Source organism: Bos javanicus, unplaced genomic scaffold (assembly GCF_032452875.1).
Source record: "Bos javanicus breed banteng unplaced genomic scaffold, ARS-OSU_banteng_1.0 tig00001600_1, whole genome shotgun sequence".
Taxonomy (NCBI): Eukaryota; Metazoa; Chordata; class Mammalia; order Artiodactyla; family Bovidae; genus Bos; species Bos javanicus.
Genome location: NW_026893620.1, coordinates 110503 through 125782, shown reverse-complemented (window position 1 = coordinate 125782; position 15280 = coordinate 110503). Strand labels below are relative to the sequence as shown.

General features: G+C 40.2%; 1 protein-coding gene across 1 annotated transcript in view; it reads left to right on the top strand.

Annotated features, from left to right (window-relative positions):
- The window catches only part of LOC133243936 (ATP-binding cassette sub-family C member 4-like), a 590639-nt gene that overhangs the window by 558745 nt on the left and 16614 nt on the right, over positions 1-15280 (top strand). The window contains exon 34 of the mRNA XM_061410637.1: positions 222-327. Within this exon, the coding sequence (XP_061266621.1) occupies positions 222-327 (106 nt within the window). The remainder of the gene's footprint in view (positions 1-221; positions 328-15280) is intronic.

Genomic DNA, 15280 nt, shown 5'->3' with positions numbered 1-15280 from the left:
TAGCTTCTGATAATTTCAAGCTTTCAAGGGAAGAATATTTCCCATTGCTTTATGAAAAATGGTAAATTTGTAAGTAGACTTTTTATACGTAGTTTTTCAGAAACAAGATTAAGTCATAAAGCATTGATTTTTAAAAAACATCATTATTATATATGATATTTTTAAGTCTTAAGTCTGCTTTTCCTGTCTTTACTAACTAAACTGAACTTCTTTGATTCCAGAACTGATGAGTTAATAAAAAAAGCAATCCATGAGAAATTTGCCCAGTGCACTGTGGTAACCATCACACATAGATTGAGCACCATTATTGACAGTGACATGATAATGGTAAGAGCCTTACCTGTGGAATTTCAGTTATTTCGATTTTCGTTCAATTTTGCAAAATATCCTTCCTTGTAAAACTTTATAGGAACCTCTAAAAGTTAACTTTCTCTTAATTTTTCTCCATTCCTGACAATAACTTGGGTACTTAATTATACCTTCAGAATGTACTATTAAATAATATATCCAATAATTTCATATTTTCATATTAAAAGTTTATTTACACTGTCATTTTTCTTAAAGATGGCCAACCATGAAAATATTCCAAATCCAAGATAAGTCTCCATATTTCAGAGTAGTAGAACATGGTCATTTTTACTATGCCACAGTTGTTTCATTATTTTTAGATTACCATAATCAAAAACTGAGACCTTTGGGAATTCCCTGGCTGTCCAGTGATCAGGACTTGATGCTCTCACTGCTAAGGGCCAAGGTTTGATCCCTGGTTGGAGAACTAAGATCCCACAAGCCACATGGCATGGCAGATTTTTTTTTTTTTAATAGCCTTTTATTTAGATTCGGAGAAGGCAATGGCACCCCACTCCAGTACTCTTGCCTGGAAAATCCCATGGACGGAGGAGCCTGGTGGGCTGCAGTCCATGGGGTCGCTAGGAGTCGGACACGACTGAGCGACTTCACATTCACTTTTCCCTTTCATGCATTGGAGAAGGAAATGGCAACCCACTCCAGTGTTCTTGCCTGAAGAATCCCAGGGACGTGGGAGCCTGGTGGGCTGCCGTCTATGGGGTCGCACAGAGTCGGACAGGACTAAAGCGACTTAGCAGTAGCAGCAGCAGCAGCAGCAGTATTTAGATTACCGGGAGGCTGTTGGCTAAAGTTGAAGAATTTCTTAGCTGTTGCTGTCAGAAGGGATTCCATGAGAAGAAAGGGCCTGGTTTGAAAAACAAAGTATTTTCACAGAAAACACTTAATAAAGGAAATATGTCACATAGCAATTGAAGGGCTAGAAATGTTAGAAACACAGGGTTAATCATTTTAGCAGGCAGCTACTATGTCCTAGGACAGATCTCCAGACCCAAGTACTCAAGAGGAGAGGCCCTAAAGAGTCGGTGCTCAGACCTCCATGGAGCAGTCACTGCCCAGGTGCTGGTGATATTTGTAGGGGAGCAGGATGGGGCTGGTTCTCCACATGCTAATAGAACTTGGAATCTGGAGTCAGGTCCCACTGCTGAGGTGATGCTGCAGGATTAGCAGAAACTAGATAGTCTGTTTGGTCTGTGCTTCCCTCTAGTGTTCCCTACTGGTAGGATCTAACAAAGAGCCAGTTGGCCAAAAGTGAAAGTGAAAATCACTGAGTCATGTCACTTCTCTAGGTCAGAGTATTGGAGAGGGTAGCCTTTTCCTTCTCCAGGGGATTTTCCTTTCCCAACCCAGGGATTGAACCTAGGTCTTCTGGATTGCAGGTGGATTCTTTACCAGCTGAGCCACAAGGGAAGCCCAGGAATACTGGAGTGGGTAGCGTATCCCTTCTCTAGGGGATATTCCCAACCCTGGAATTGAACTGAGGTCTCCTGCATTGCAGGTGGATTCTTTATCAAATAAGCTATCAGGGGCAAAGTGTTTCTGAAATGTGATTTGCAAAGAGCCAGCCTCTGCATCACAAAAGAGTATAGAAAGAAAGTTATGTCAGTACTGAGAGACTATAGATAAACAACCAGCAAGACTCTTACATAGTAAATCTGGACTCAGCACACAGAGCAGGCTCTAAGCTTTGGTGTTTGGATATCTGTCTAGTATCTTTCGTGCAATTTTGATTTGTTCTTTCTTCCTCAGAAATTTAGTATTTCCTTCCTTAGCTTTGTTTCCCTCCTTCCTCCCTTCCTTTATTCTCTCTTTTGTCTACCTCTCTCTCTTTTTCTTTTCCCTCTGTTGCTGAATTTCAATAAATCTTAGGATGTGAATTTATAAAATGACAAGGAAAATCATTCCTCGAAGAGAAATCTTTGGCTGCAAATAAGCCCTAAGGAATTCAAGTTGTTTTCAAGCTAATTCTCAGCCTGTGGAAACAAGCTGATCTTACTCATATTACAGATGCTAACTACTGTCACAAAATCCTGCAGTGTCCAGTGTTGCTGATTAGAGACGAAGTAAATAGATAAAGAAAGCTTGCACAGTGCTTAAGAGGCAGCAGAGTTAACTTTTATTTCAATGATTTATACTAAACAGGTCAGTATATACACAGTTCATTTCAGTCCAGTAGTTCAGTTGTGTCTGACTCTTTGTGACCCTGTGAACCGCAGCACACCAGGCCTCCCTGTCCATCACCAACTCCCAGAGTTTACCCAAACTCATGTCCATTGAATTGGTGATGCCATCTAACTATCTCATCCTCTGTCATCCCCTTCTCCTCCTGCCTTCAATCTTTCCCAACAGTATATACTAAACAGGTAATAATCAGTAATAAATGGTCAGTAATACTCAAACTTCCTTATGTCCAGGGATAATGGAGCTGTCTCTTTTGACTTCTTGAGCAGTTCCTGGAATATCACCTCCTCCCTACTCCCCATGCATTGTCAGGTGGGATCACCAGTGGGGACACTGAGTAGATACCAGACTGTCAGCCTCGAGGCTGTGCCTGTGGCCTCACTCCTGCGAGCTGGCCATACTTAGGAGTGAGCTCTGGAGAAGAAAATGACAAAAGTGGGGCATCTGCAACCAAAGGGATGCTCTAGGCTCCAAGCAGTGTGTTTCATCACCTGAACTAAAACATCTCAGTATTTTGTGAAGGAACTGGTGACATTCCAAGATTTTAGGACAGTGACTTTGAAATGCCAACAACTTTGTTTAGCATCAAGCATCCTTAGTCCTTTGTTTTTGTTCTTGAATGCTAATTGGAAAAGTAACCTTTTATTTCTACTCTTTACCTGTCACTTTGTTATTCTCACGTCTCAGACTGTATTTTGCAGACTGCCCCCCAAAGGCATACTTCTTACACAAGGAATGATTGATGCTGTGAAATTTCCCTTTTGAAACCTTTAGTGAAGCTTTAGAGACAGCAACAGAAAGATGACTTGATCTCTGGTGCGAATAAAGTCTTTGCTTCTAAATGTAGCCTGAAGATGTATTTTTGGGTTTTGGTATTACAGCATTCATGGCAGCAGCTTCCTGTTACTACCTAATTCTTACACATGCTGGCACCTTGGAATGTAGCCTCCCTGGTAGCTCAGATGGTAAAGAATCTGCCTGCAATGCAAGAGACCTGGGTTTGATCCCTGGGTCAGGAAGATCCCCTAGAGAAGGGAATGGCAACCCACTCCAGTGTTCTTGCCTGGAAAATCCCATGGACGGAAGAGCCTGGCAGGCTACAGTCCATGGGGTCACAAGGAGTTGGACACAACTGAGCAACTAATACTTTCACTTTGGAATGTATGATTGGTTAAGGAAACAGTGAAAAAGGACAGCATTTGGCAGACCTGTCAGTTGCTTAGTTCTACGTCTTTATCTATCAGTACTTGATCCATAGTTGTAAATGTCTAGTTCACAAGTACCTCCTTAATCAATCATCTTTGTTGCCATTATCAAAATACTCTAGGCTCCAAGCAGTGTGTTTAATGTTTTACTTACCAGTCAGTTCAATTCAGTTCAGTTCATTTACAGTTCAAACACAGTCCATTTGTTTAATGTTTTACTTACCAGTCAGTTCAATTCAGTTCAGTTCATTCAGTCATGTCCAACTCTTTGCAATCCCATGGTCTGTAGCACGCCAGGCCTCCCTGTCCATCACCAACTCCTGGTGTTTACTCAAACTCATGTCCATTGAGTCGGTGATGTAACCTCAGATTTTTCCCTCTTTGTCAATATGTTCAACAAGTCCTTAACCTAGTTTTACAAAACAGTTTACAGCCCGGCCCTTCCCCACCTTTCTAGTTTTGTCCCTCTCTGCTCCCCTGCCTTCCTTTACAGCTAAAACCACACTGATGGTCTTTCAGGTCTGCAAATGCAGTCTCTTACAGTGTGTCCTTTCTCAACTGTTGGTGGCTTAGACTAATGTCCCTGCAGTGGAAATGGTGAGATGGCTGGATTTGGGATAGACACTGAAGTGGAGCCAAGTGATGGACTGAACGTGGAATCTGAGGGAAGAGAAGGGAAGTACAAGGGTTCTCTTTGGAGCCTGTGATGATGACCTTGTTTTCCATGGTGACCTTGCCCTTCACTGTGGAGCTGACCTTCCTGCTTCTGTTTTGGGAGACCTTCAGTTTAAGGCTCCCTGGTCAAGGTATCAGTGATGTCACAAGGAGATCCCAGTAGGAGATGTAAATCTGGCCACTTGTTTACATCTTGGTCTGACCTGGTTGCAGCTGATGACTCCTCTGGTAGGAATAGCAACAAGAGACATGCATCCTCTAGCTTCAGGGCTGGAGAATCATCCTCTGTTCTACACCCGCCCCAGGTGTAAACCTTGTATTGTTTTCTAGAGCTTTGGATTACCAGTTGACTTTCAATCAGCAAAAACACCATAAGCATTGTTCTTTCTCAAAACTTTGACTTGCAAGGCACCTGTTTTTCTTGATTGATTTAGAAATACAGGAATATGGGGGATGGATAAATTAGGAATTTGGGATTAATAGATACACACTACTACATATAAACAACAGTACCTACTCTATAGCACAAGTAACTATTTTCAATATCTTGTAATAACCTATAATAGATAAAAATCTGAAAAAATATATATAATCTGTCTCTATATATTTATATAAGTATAGCTAATCACTTTGCTGTATACTTGAAACATTATAAATCAGCTATACTTCAGTTTAAAAAAAAAGTAAAAAGAAATATAGGTATATCTTGTTTTACTGCACTTCACAGATACCGACTTTTTTTTTTTTTTTAATACATTGGATGTTTGTCACAACCCTAAGTCAAGTAAGTCTATTGGTACCATTTTTTAAAAACAACATTTGCTCACCCCAAGTCTCTGTGTCACATTTTGCTAATTCTCACAATACTTCAGTTTTTCACTATCATTACTATTTTATGGTGATCTGTGACCAGTGAACTTTAATGTTACTACTATAACTTACTGAAGGCTCAGATGATGTTTAGCATTGTTTAGCAGTAAAATATTTTTAAATTAAGGTCTGCACATTGCTTTTTTTTCAGTCACAATGCTATTACACACTTGATAGGCTACAGTGTGGTATAAACTTAATTTCTCTATGCTCTGGGAAACCATAAAATTTATGTGACTCTTTATTGTGATATTTACTTCATTGTGGCTTTCTGAAACTGAACCTGCAATATCTCCGAGTTTCCTTTCCAAAATGCAAGTGAGTATCTGTTCCAAAAGCTTTGAGGACATAAGTTAATGAGCTGTAAAGCCTAATGCTCGAGAGGGCAGGGAGCCAGCCTAGGGGAGTGACTGGGTAAGTGATAGATACTGATGAAGGGCGTAATCAACAGTGTTGTCCCTAGAGTCATATATTGCTAAGTGCTTTTGATGTTGTGCAGTCACTCAGTTGTGTCTGACTACCAGCCCATGGACTGTAGCACGCCAGGCTTCCCTGTCCTTCACTGTCTCCCACAGTTTGCTCAAACTCATGTACATCGAGTTGGTGATGCCATCCAACCATCTCATCCTCTGTCGTCCCCTTTTCCTGTTGCCCTCAATCTTTTCCAGCATCAGGGTCTTTTCTAATGAGTCAGCTTTTTGCATCAGGTGGCCAAGTATTGGAGTTTCAGCTTCAGCATCAGTCCTTCCAACGAATATTCAGGGTTGATTTCCCTTAGGATTGACTGGTTGGATCTCCTTGTTGTCCAAGGGACTCTCAAGAGTCTTCTCCAGCACCACGATTTGAAAGCATCAATTTTTGCGCACTCAGTCTTCTTTATGGTCCAACTCTCACATCTGTACATGACTACTGGAAAAACCATAGATTTGACTATATGGACCTTTGTCGGCAAAGTGACGTCTCTGCTTTTGAACACACTGTCTGGATTTGTCATAACTTTTCTTCCAAGGAGTAAGCGTCTTTTAATTTCATGGCTGCAGTCATCATCTGCAGTGATTTTGGAGCCCCAGAAAATAAAATCTGTCACTTTTCCCATTGTTTCCCCATCTATTTGCTATGAAGTGATGGGACCATGTGCCATGATCTTAGTTTTTTGAATGTTGAGTTTTAAGCCAGTTTTTTTCACTTTCTTCTTTTACTTTCAGCAAGAGGTTCTTTGGTTCCTCTTTGCTTTCTGCAATTAGGGTGGTATCATCTGCATATATGAGATTATTGATATTTCTCCCAACAATCTTGATTCTAGCTTGAGCTTCATCCAGCCCAGCATTTCACATGATGTACTCTACCTATTGGTTAAATAAGCAGGGTGATAATATACAACTTTGAGGTACTCCTTTCCCAATTTGGAACCAGTTTGTTGTTCCATGTCCAGTTCTGACTGTTGATTCTTGACCTGCATACAGGTTTCTCAGGAGGCAGGTAAGGTATTCTCATTTCTTTAAGAATTTTCCAGTGTGTTGTGATCCACACAGTCAAAAGCTTTAGTGTAGTCACTGAAGCAGAAGTAGATGTTTTTTGGAATTCTCTTGCTTTTTCTATGATCTACTGGATATTAGCACTTTGATCTCTGGTTCCTCTGCCTTTTCTAAATCCAGCTTATACATCTGAAATTTCTTGGTTCATGTTCTGTTGAAGCCTAGTTTGGAGGATTTTGGGCATGACCTTGCTGGGATGTTAAATGAGTGCAATTGTGTGGTAGTTTGAACATTCTTTGGCATTGCCCTTCTTTGAAATTGGAATGAAAACTGACCTTTTCCAGTCTGGTGGACACTGCCAAGTTGAGACATGCAACTCTAAACTACAGTGAGATCTCATACCAGTCAGAATGATGATCATCAAAAAATCTACAAATAAATGCTAGAGAGGGTGTAGAGAAAAGGGAGCCCTCCTACATTGTGGGTAGAATGTAAATTTGTGCAGACGCTATTGAAAAACTGGAGGGATTTTCCAGGTGGCCCAGTGGTAAAGAATCTGCTTTCCAATGTAGGGGACTTGGGTTCAATCCCTAGTCAGGGAACTAAAGTCCCACATGCTCCGGGTGACTAAGCCCACACACCACAACTACTGAGCTCGTGCATCACAATGAAGATCCCTCATGCCACAACTAAGACCCAGCACAGCAACAAACAAATGAAGAAAAACTATGAAGGTTCCATAAGAAGCTAAAAACAGCCCCTGTGTGATCCAACAATTCCACTCCTGGGCATATACCCAGAGAAAAACATGGATACCTGCACCCCAGTGATCACTGAAACACTGTTTACAATACTCAAGACATGGAAGCAACCCAAATGTCAATTGACATATGAATGGATAAAGAAGATGTGATACATATATGCAATGGAATATTGTGCTGTGCTGTGCTTAATTGCTCAATTGTATCCAACTCTTTGTGACCTCATGGACTGTATGTAGCCTGCCAGTCTCCTCTGTCCATGGGGATTTTCCAGGCAAGAATACAGCAGTGGATTTCCATGCCCTCCTTCAGGGGATTTTCCCAATTCAGAGATCAAACCCTGGTCTCCCGAATTGCAGCTAGATTCTTTACCGTCTGAGCTACCAGAGAAACCCACAATGGAATGTTACTTAGATATAAAAAAGAATGAAATATGCCATTTGCAGCAACATGGATGGACCAGGAGATGATCATATTAAATAAAGTAATTCAGACAGAGAAAAACAAATATCATATGATATTGCTTACATGCAGAATTAAAAAAAATAAAATAAAAAAGTGATACAAATGAACTTATTTACAAAACAGAAACAAACTCACTAGCATTGAGACCAGAGACCAAATTTATGGTTACCCAGGGGAGTTGTGCAGGGAGGGATAGATTGAGAGTTTGGGACTGACATGCACATACTGCTCTATTTAAAATAGATGGCCAACAAGGACCTCCTGTATAGCATAGGAAACTCTGTTCAATGTTCTATGATGACTTGATTGGGAAAAATTTTTGAAAAAGAATGGAAACATGTATATTGATTCACTTTGCTATAAACCTGAAACTACCACAACATTGTTAATCAACTATATTCCAATGTAATAAAAAATGAAAAGTAAATATACTCCCATATAAAGTAAAAATTAAAAAAAAGAAAATGAATCAAATTATTTTGCAATAGGTCCATTTAATTTTTATGTCTAAGACAGCTATCTAGATAAACACATCTTCCTTGAGCTTATGTAACTGACTGACTTATCTCACTTAATGCATTTGTCTTTAACCAGTGGAGAGTGGCAAATGATTTGAGGTTGGCATTCCTGGAGTTTCTCGGATCAAGGGATTGTTATCACACTAACTTAAATGTGTGGTTCAGTTTAGTTCAACTTGGGTTACAGGAAGAATGGGGAAAGAGTGAGAGATTATAGGAACATTTTCTTCTAGATATAAAATGTTAAAAATAATTCAAAATTGTACCTATTTTTCTGTACATAAAATTTAGAGTTGCTTTATGTTTATGTGTTCTGAAATACCTAGAATCTTTGACAAAACTGGTAAGCATAGAGGCTACGTTGGTAAAATTCTATTCCTGGCCTTTTTTCAGTCTATGTTCCAGTGCAACTCTTGTAGCTCCTGACATGAGCGTTGACCACACTGCACTCTGTTCCTGTCAGTGCCCCATCCTCTCTGACTACCCCTTTTCTTTTTCTTCATTTCCAACATTTGACAATAAGTTTCAAGCCTTTATCTTCAACACTGGCTTGTTTGTCTTTCATTTTCCCTTTCACGCTCCCTCTTACCCACAGCCATCAGGCATGTGGTCCTCCATGTCCACATCCCTAATCCTGTCACCCCTGTATCCCACTGCCTCAGCAGCTTCCCTTGCCAGCTATATCTGTTCCCTCCTTGATCTTATCCTACAGTCTTGCCAAATTACACCATTGGGCAGTCACCCTGTCATACCCTGAATTTAGTTTCCTTTGTTTTTAACTTTTAATCAGCATGTATTGTATGCCTGATTCCTGTCATGTACAATGTCAGAGCCCTGAGATGCAAAGTGAACATGGAAAACCATATAAACCTGCTCTGGAGGAGATCCCAAGCTAGCGACCAACCCTCTTGGTCTATTTGGTTGCCTGTGTCTGGAATGACCACTGTCTGCTGACCCACCTCCAATTCTGCATGTTCAAGGCTATTCATTCTTCAAGGCCCAGCTCTGTGCTCTCTGTCCTCCTTGAAGCTTGTCCTCCAAACCTCTGGCCAGAAGTCATCTCTTCTGTTACTCAACTCTTCCTAGTCATGCATTTTTTTTTTCTTGCATTATAGACACTTAAGGATTTTCTTCTCTCTCTCCTTTCAGTATAGGCTCCCTGACATATGTGTTTTCCTGTTCTAGAGCATCGAGCATAGTGCTATCAATGCAGTTAAATATGAAGTAAATGTTTGCTGAATAAATTTAGAAACTAATGAAAATTGAGTTGCTTTCCTCAAATATGTTTTGACTGTGGGCCATTTCATATTTATTGCTCATGAAAGTTAAATAAAACTAGCTTTCTTTCTTTTTGTGAATATATCCCAGGCACACAGTAAATAATTTGTGCCTGAGTATAATAAAATTACAGTTGAAAAGTAGACAGGATAAATGTTTATGTTTACATGCATATTTTCTTAAATTATAAACAAAGTTAATATTAGGTATTATCCGTATGGAAAGATATTTTAGACTACTGAATATTAAACTTCTCATGTCTCTTATTTTACTTATGGTAAATAATTTAACAGTGTCTTTTACTTGTAACTCACATGCAGAGGAAGTAATGAAAGTTCAATCCTAGATTCAAATCCCAGTTCTGCCATCTGCTGATTCTACTGCCTTGGCCAAAGTATTTAACTGCACATCAGTCTTCATCTGTGTCTGGCCATGAACTTCTTGATAGACTGTCTTGCTCATCTTTGAATCTCCCATTCCTAGAACAGTGCTTTGGTGATAGATATTCAGTGCTTACAGGATGGATGAATGGATAGGGAAGATGGAAGGAAAAAAGGAAGGAATAAATGGAAGAGTGAATTGATGGAAATCATGAACCTTGTTTGCCTACTCTTGAGAGACATTCTTGAGAATTAATAATGGTGATTATAAAGCATATTGCCAGGAGCCGGCGATGAGGAGCTCCACTCGTGGCAAAGGTCATGAGGAAGGAGGCTCGGCATACGCAAAGGCGGGATTGAGCCTTAGGAGTCCCCCTGGAAATTCTCGAGCATCTACCCCCAAAACCAGAGTCTGCCTACTTTCTGCTTTGTGCTCTTACCTACACCTCTGACTTTATGGGGGCTGTCCCCCACTACCTCTCTATGAAAAAAGAATTAACTTACAGCTCCAGTTAATAAAGTTCCTGGGTGTGATAGTGTTTCAACCTACACACTCCTTTGGAAGTCCTCTAGCCTGCCTGAATAGGTTTTTCTGGCCACATGTGATTGCTCAGAGCCTCCCAACTGTGAGAGGCATGAGATGTTCTAAACTGTCTAAATACAGATTCCTTTGAGCAGTTAAAAGATTGATTAGAAATTGTATTGGTGAAGGGTTTTTCTCTTGTTGGGCCAATGTTTGCTGCTAAGTCTCCATATTCTTTACCTGCTGTGTCCCTGGCAGTGTATTGATTAATATAATTGGTGTAAGTAGTAGCTTTAATGTTTGTAACCTTGGACCCCTGATTTAATTCTTTTTCTTGTTATAGCCCACCACACCTTTGCCCTATAGGAATGCAACTTTAATGCTTTTGGAGGGTGGCGCCTGACTAATCACCTTTAGAGAAAAATAAGTTTTCCGAAGAAAGGGTCTTAAAATGTTAACAGGCCTCCAGGCCAGAAGATGATGCAAATCACCTAAACTTTTGCATATGATAAGTTTGCAGGAAGAAAGCCTAGCTTCGATTGCTGACCTTGCATGACTCTACCCCTTCCCCCATTATCCCCTATGCATAACTTAAGGTATAAAAACTACTTTGGAAAATAAAGTGCGGGCCTTGTTCACCGAAACTTGGTCTCCCCATGTCGTTCTTTCTCTCACCTTCTGGCTGAATTATTCAGCCTCTTTTCACCACTGAATCTCCTCACTGAGCTATCCTTATTTAACCACTCTTTATATCCTTAATTAACATTTAAATAAGCTGTTGTTTCCTGATGGCTGCCGCCATCTCCCCTTCGAATTCCCTGGATCCACCAGGGCTGGACCCCGGCAGCATATGAAACAGTAAATCATCAACTCACAGCTATTTTTATTTTCCATTCCAAATCCAAAGACTGCTATTTTAGTTATGGGATGCTTTCATGGATCTGATGGTTACTGTAGCCTTTGTTACACTCCATTTATATGCGAGGGCATCCTATCTCTTAAACCTTGTGAATCTGTCCACTTGAGGCTGTATTCATAATGCAGTTCACTTTAAGATACTGTATTTTGTTTAATGCCTATTAAAAGAGTATTAATGAAGTGTATTGTATTTGCATTTTTAAAGTGTTTAAAAAGTTAAATTTTAAGTTCTTATAAATTATCAAGCATTGCAACAAACTATCACACTTCTGTCATTCCCCCACCTAAAACTGAAAACTCCCCTTATAAAATATAATGAGTTAGTAATGTCAACAACAAAAAAAACACACAATGTGAGAATTGTGAGTTGGGGCAAAATGAGGACTGTGGCCTAGGAGACAGCATTTCAGATCGCTCTGAGAAACTACTCCAAAGAGTAGAGGGTCAGTGTTAGATGTGATTGTGAAGCAGGGTATGTGCAGTCAAGTACACCTTTTGGCAGAGGCTTGTTGCTAATCATGAAGAGCAGATATTGCTGTTAATGATTTTAGTGCTTTTCTAGATATGAGGAGATGCAAAAATTGGGCTAGATATGAGAAGATGCAAGAATCAGGCTCACAAAAATCTTCTCCTAAAAGTATCTAAGTATCTGAATGCGTATTCTGCCAATTTTTCCCAGGGCACAGAGTGTCTCATTCCGAGTCTCCACCCTGTACTCCTTTTAGGATGTGTTGAAGGTCAGTGACTGAAGTGATTTTTGATCTAGTTCTCATAGAAGTGGAAGGCAAGTGCCAATTTTTAGTAAGCATTAATACTGAAATGGCTCAAAGTATTTTGATCAAAATGATCTTTCTACCATTTATATTATTAATCCTATTGTTTTTGAGAGCAGTATTTTTTTTTTTTTTGGCTTTGAGTATTTTAGATATTAGCCAATTCTAATAACTACTCATCTCAGTGGCATTTATGTGTTTTAGACAGTGTGAGAGAAATTGGAAAATTTACTATTCATTCAAATTTGAATAAAGTAGAAAGCTGGACAAGGACAAAATATTAATAATATTTTCATTAAAATATATAAAGTCTTTATAGTCAGAGAACTCTTTTTCACCAACTCTAAAGTGGTGATTTTTAAAAGTTGTTGCTTTTGCAGAATGTAAAGTTGTTCATTGTATGAAGTTATGAGCCTTTTGATCTCAGGCGACTCAGCCTGCAGCAACTTGAAGAAGGATTTTGGTTCCCTGGACAGAGATTGAAGTCAGGCTGAGGCATAGAAAGCTCTGAATCCCAGGCACCAGGCCTCAAGGGCCAGTAGCCAGTGACAAAGCCCTGGACTTCTGACTTTGTATAAATGAATTTACACGAGCAGATGGACAGTAGTGAAACAAAGGGCTCGGTAGGAGGGAAAATGATAACATGTAGATAGTCACATGGGCAGGCTCAGAAAGAGTGGTACACTTTTGATAGGTAAAATCATTTATATGGGGCATTTTTTCTGGGTTTCCTTTGGACAATCATCTTGTTTTATCTGACTCGGAGTCTGTACTTGGTTTATCTCAAGGTCCTCCCCTGTGTGTGCATACATCCCTTAGGCAAGATGGATCCTAGAGAAGAGACTTATGGGTAGGTTGACATCACCTACAGTGGGGTGGTGAACCCTCCCTTTTTGACCCCCAAGGAACATTTCTGCACATGTGTAGGTAGGAAGGTCTCCTTAACCTTGAGAATGAGAAAATGTGGCCTGTTTATCTTTTATCTGGGCAGAGCTCAGCTTCTTCTCCCTTCTGCTATTGTCTTCTTCTTGGAGTATCTGTCCAGAGAGGACAAACTCCAGCTGGGTAGCCTGGGGCCCATCTGTCTGCTGCCCCAATTTCATACTTATTTACTTAGTCTTTGGCATGGGATAGACCTGTGTTTTAAAATTGTGTTTTGTTTTGTTTTTTTTCTTCTTCAAAGTCAAGAGGAGTAGTTATATGTTCTATGTTTAAGTAAAATTGCACATTGAGGGCATCTAAATTGGCATGCCAAATTATAGGACATTTTAATAATTAGATGGATGTGACAGATTCAATTATTCTTCAGCTCTTTTGAGAAAGATGCCTTTAGCAGTGATGCACAGTAGTTAAAAAAAGGTTAGTGGGAAAATGGCCTTTATGAGACTTGATGAACAATTCCCACTAAATGACATAGGATGGATTAAGTACAATACCTAGATGTGAAACACAACCTGTGTCTTGCTTATAGTTTCAGGGTATTTTCTTAAGATACATTTACTCTAGTAGTGGTAGTAGTAGTAGTCACTCAGTCATGCCTGATTCTTTGCAACCGCATGGACTGTAGCTCGCCAGGTTCCTCTGTCCATGGGATTTCTCCAGGCAAGAATACTGGAGTGTGTAGGTATTCTCTTCTCTGGGGGATCTTCCCAACCCAGGGATGGAACCTGGGTCTCCTACATTGGAAGCATTTTCTTTACTGTCTAAGCTACCAGGAAACCACTTCACATCAAAACTGTTTTCCTGGGTACATCATTTAGGCCAATTGTTTCAGACTCTTCCTTCTCTCTGAAACTATTAAGCAAAGTCACCAACAGGCAGAAAGGCAGAGTTAAGAGCCCCCTCCTCTCCCTTTCAGCATCCAATTAGAGGACATATTAATGAGCAATAAAGTGGCTGAAAAGTAGGCAGTTGGAAAAAGGAAAGAAGCAAGGAAAGATAATTTGTGACAAAAGAGATTTAGAGCCTCAGCAATCCAGACTGGGCTTCCCTGTGTGCTATGCCAGGCTGTGATCACTGGAATTTGGAGCCCAATTTCTTTCTTGCTTCTTTGGTCTTATCCAAAGAGAAAACTGGATTTCTACAAATTTATTCTATGCAAAGCAGCTCTGCTAAAGCTGCTTAAGTAGGAGGTCTTTTTGCCAGCCTTTCACTCTCAGAATAATAAACTACAACCACAGCCAAATTCAAAAAGCATCTTAACCTCTCTGACAAGAGATTCAGTGCTCTTTTCAGTTCAGTTCAGTCCGACTCTTTGCGATACCATGGACTGCAGCATGCAGGCCTCCCTGTCCATCACCAACACCCGGAGTTTACTCAAACTCTTGTCCATTGAGTCAGTGATGCCATCCAACCATACCATCCTCTGTCATCCCCTTCTAATTCCACATTCAATCTTTCCCAGCATCAGGGACTTTTCAAATGAGTCAGTTCTTCGCATCAGATAGTCAAAGTTCAGCTTCAGCATCAGTCCTTCCAATGAATATTCAGGGCTTATTTCCTTTAGGTTGGACTTGTTGGAGCTCCTTGCAGTCCCAAGGGATTCTCAAAAGTCTCCTCCAACACCACAGTTCAAAAGCATCGATTCTTTGGCGCTCAGCTTTCTTTATAGTCCAACTCTCACATCCATACATGACTACTGGGAAAACAGTATCTTGGACTAGATGGACCTTTTTTGAAAAGTAATGTCTCTGCTTTTAAATATGCTGTCAAGATTGCCCATAACTTTTATTCCAAGGAGCAAGTGTCTTTTAATTGCATGGCTGCAGGCACCATCTGCAGTGATTTTGGAGCCCCCAAAATTAAGTCTGTCACAGTTTCCATTGTTTCCCCATCTATTTGCCATGAAGTGATGGGACCAGATGCTATGAGCTTAGTTTTATGAATGTTGGG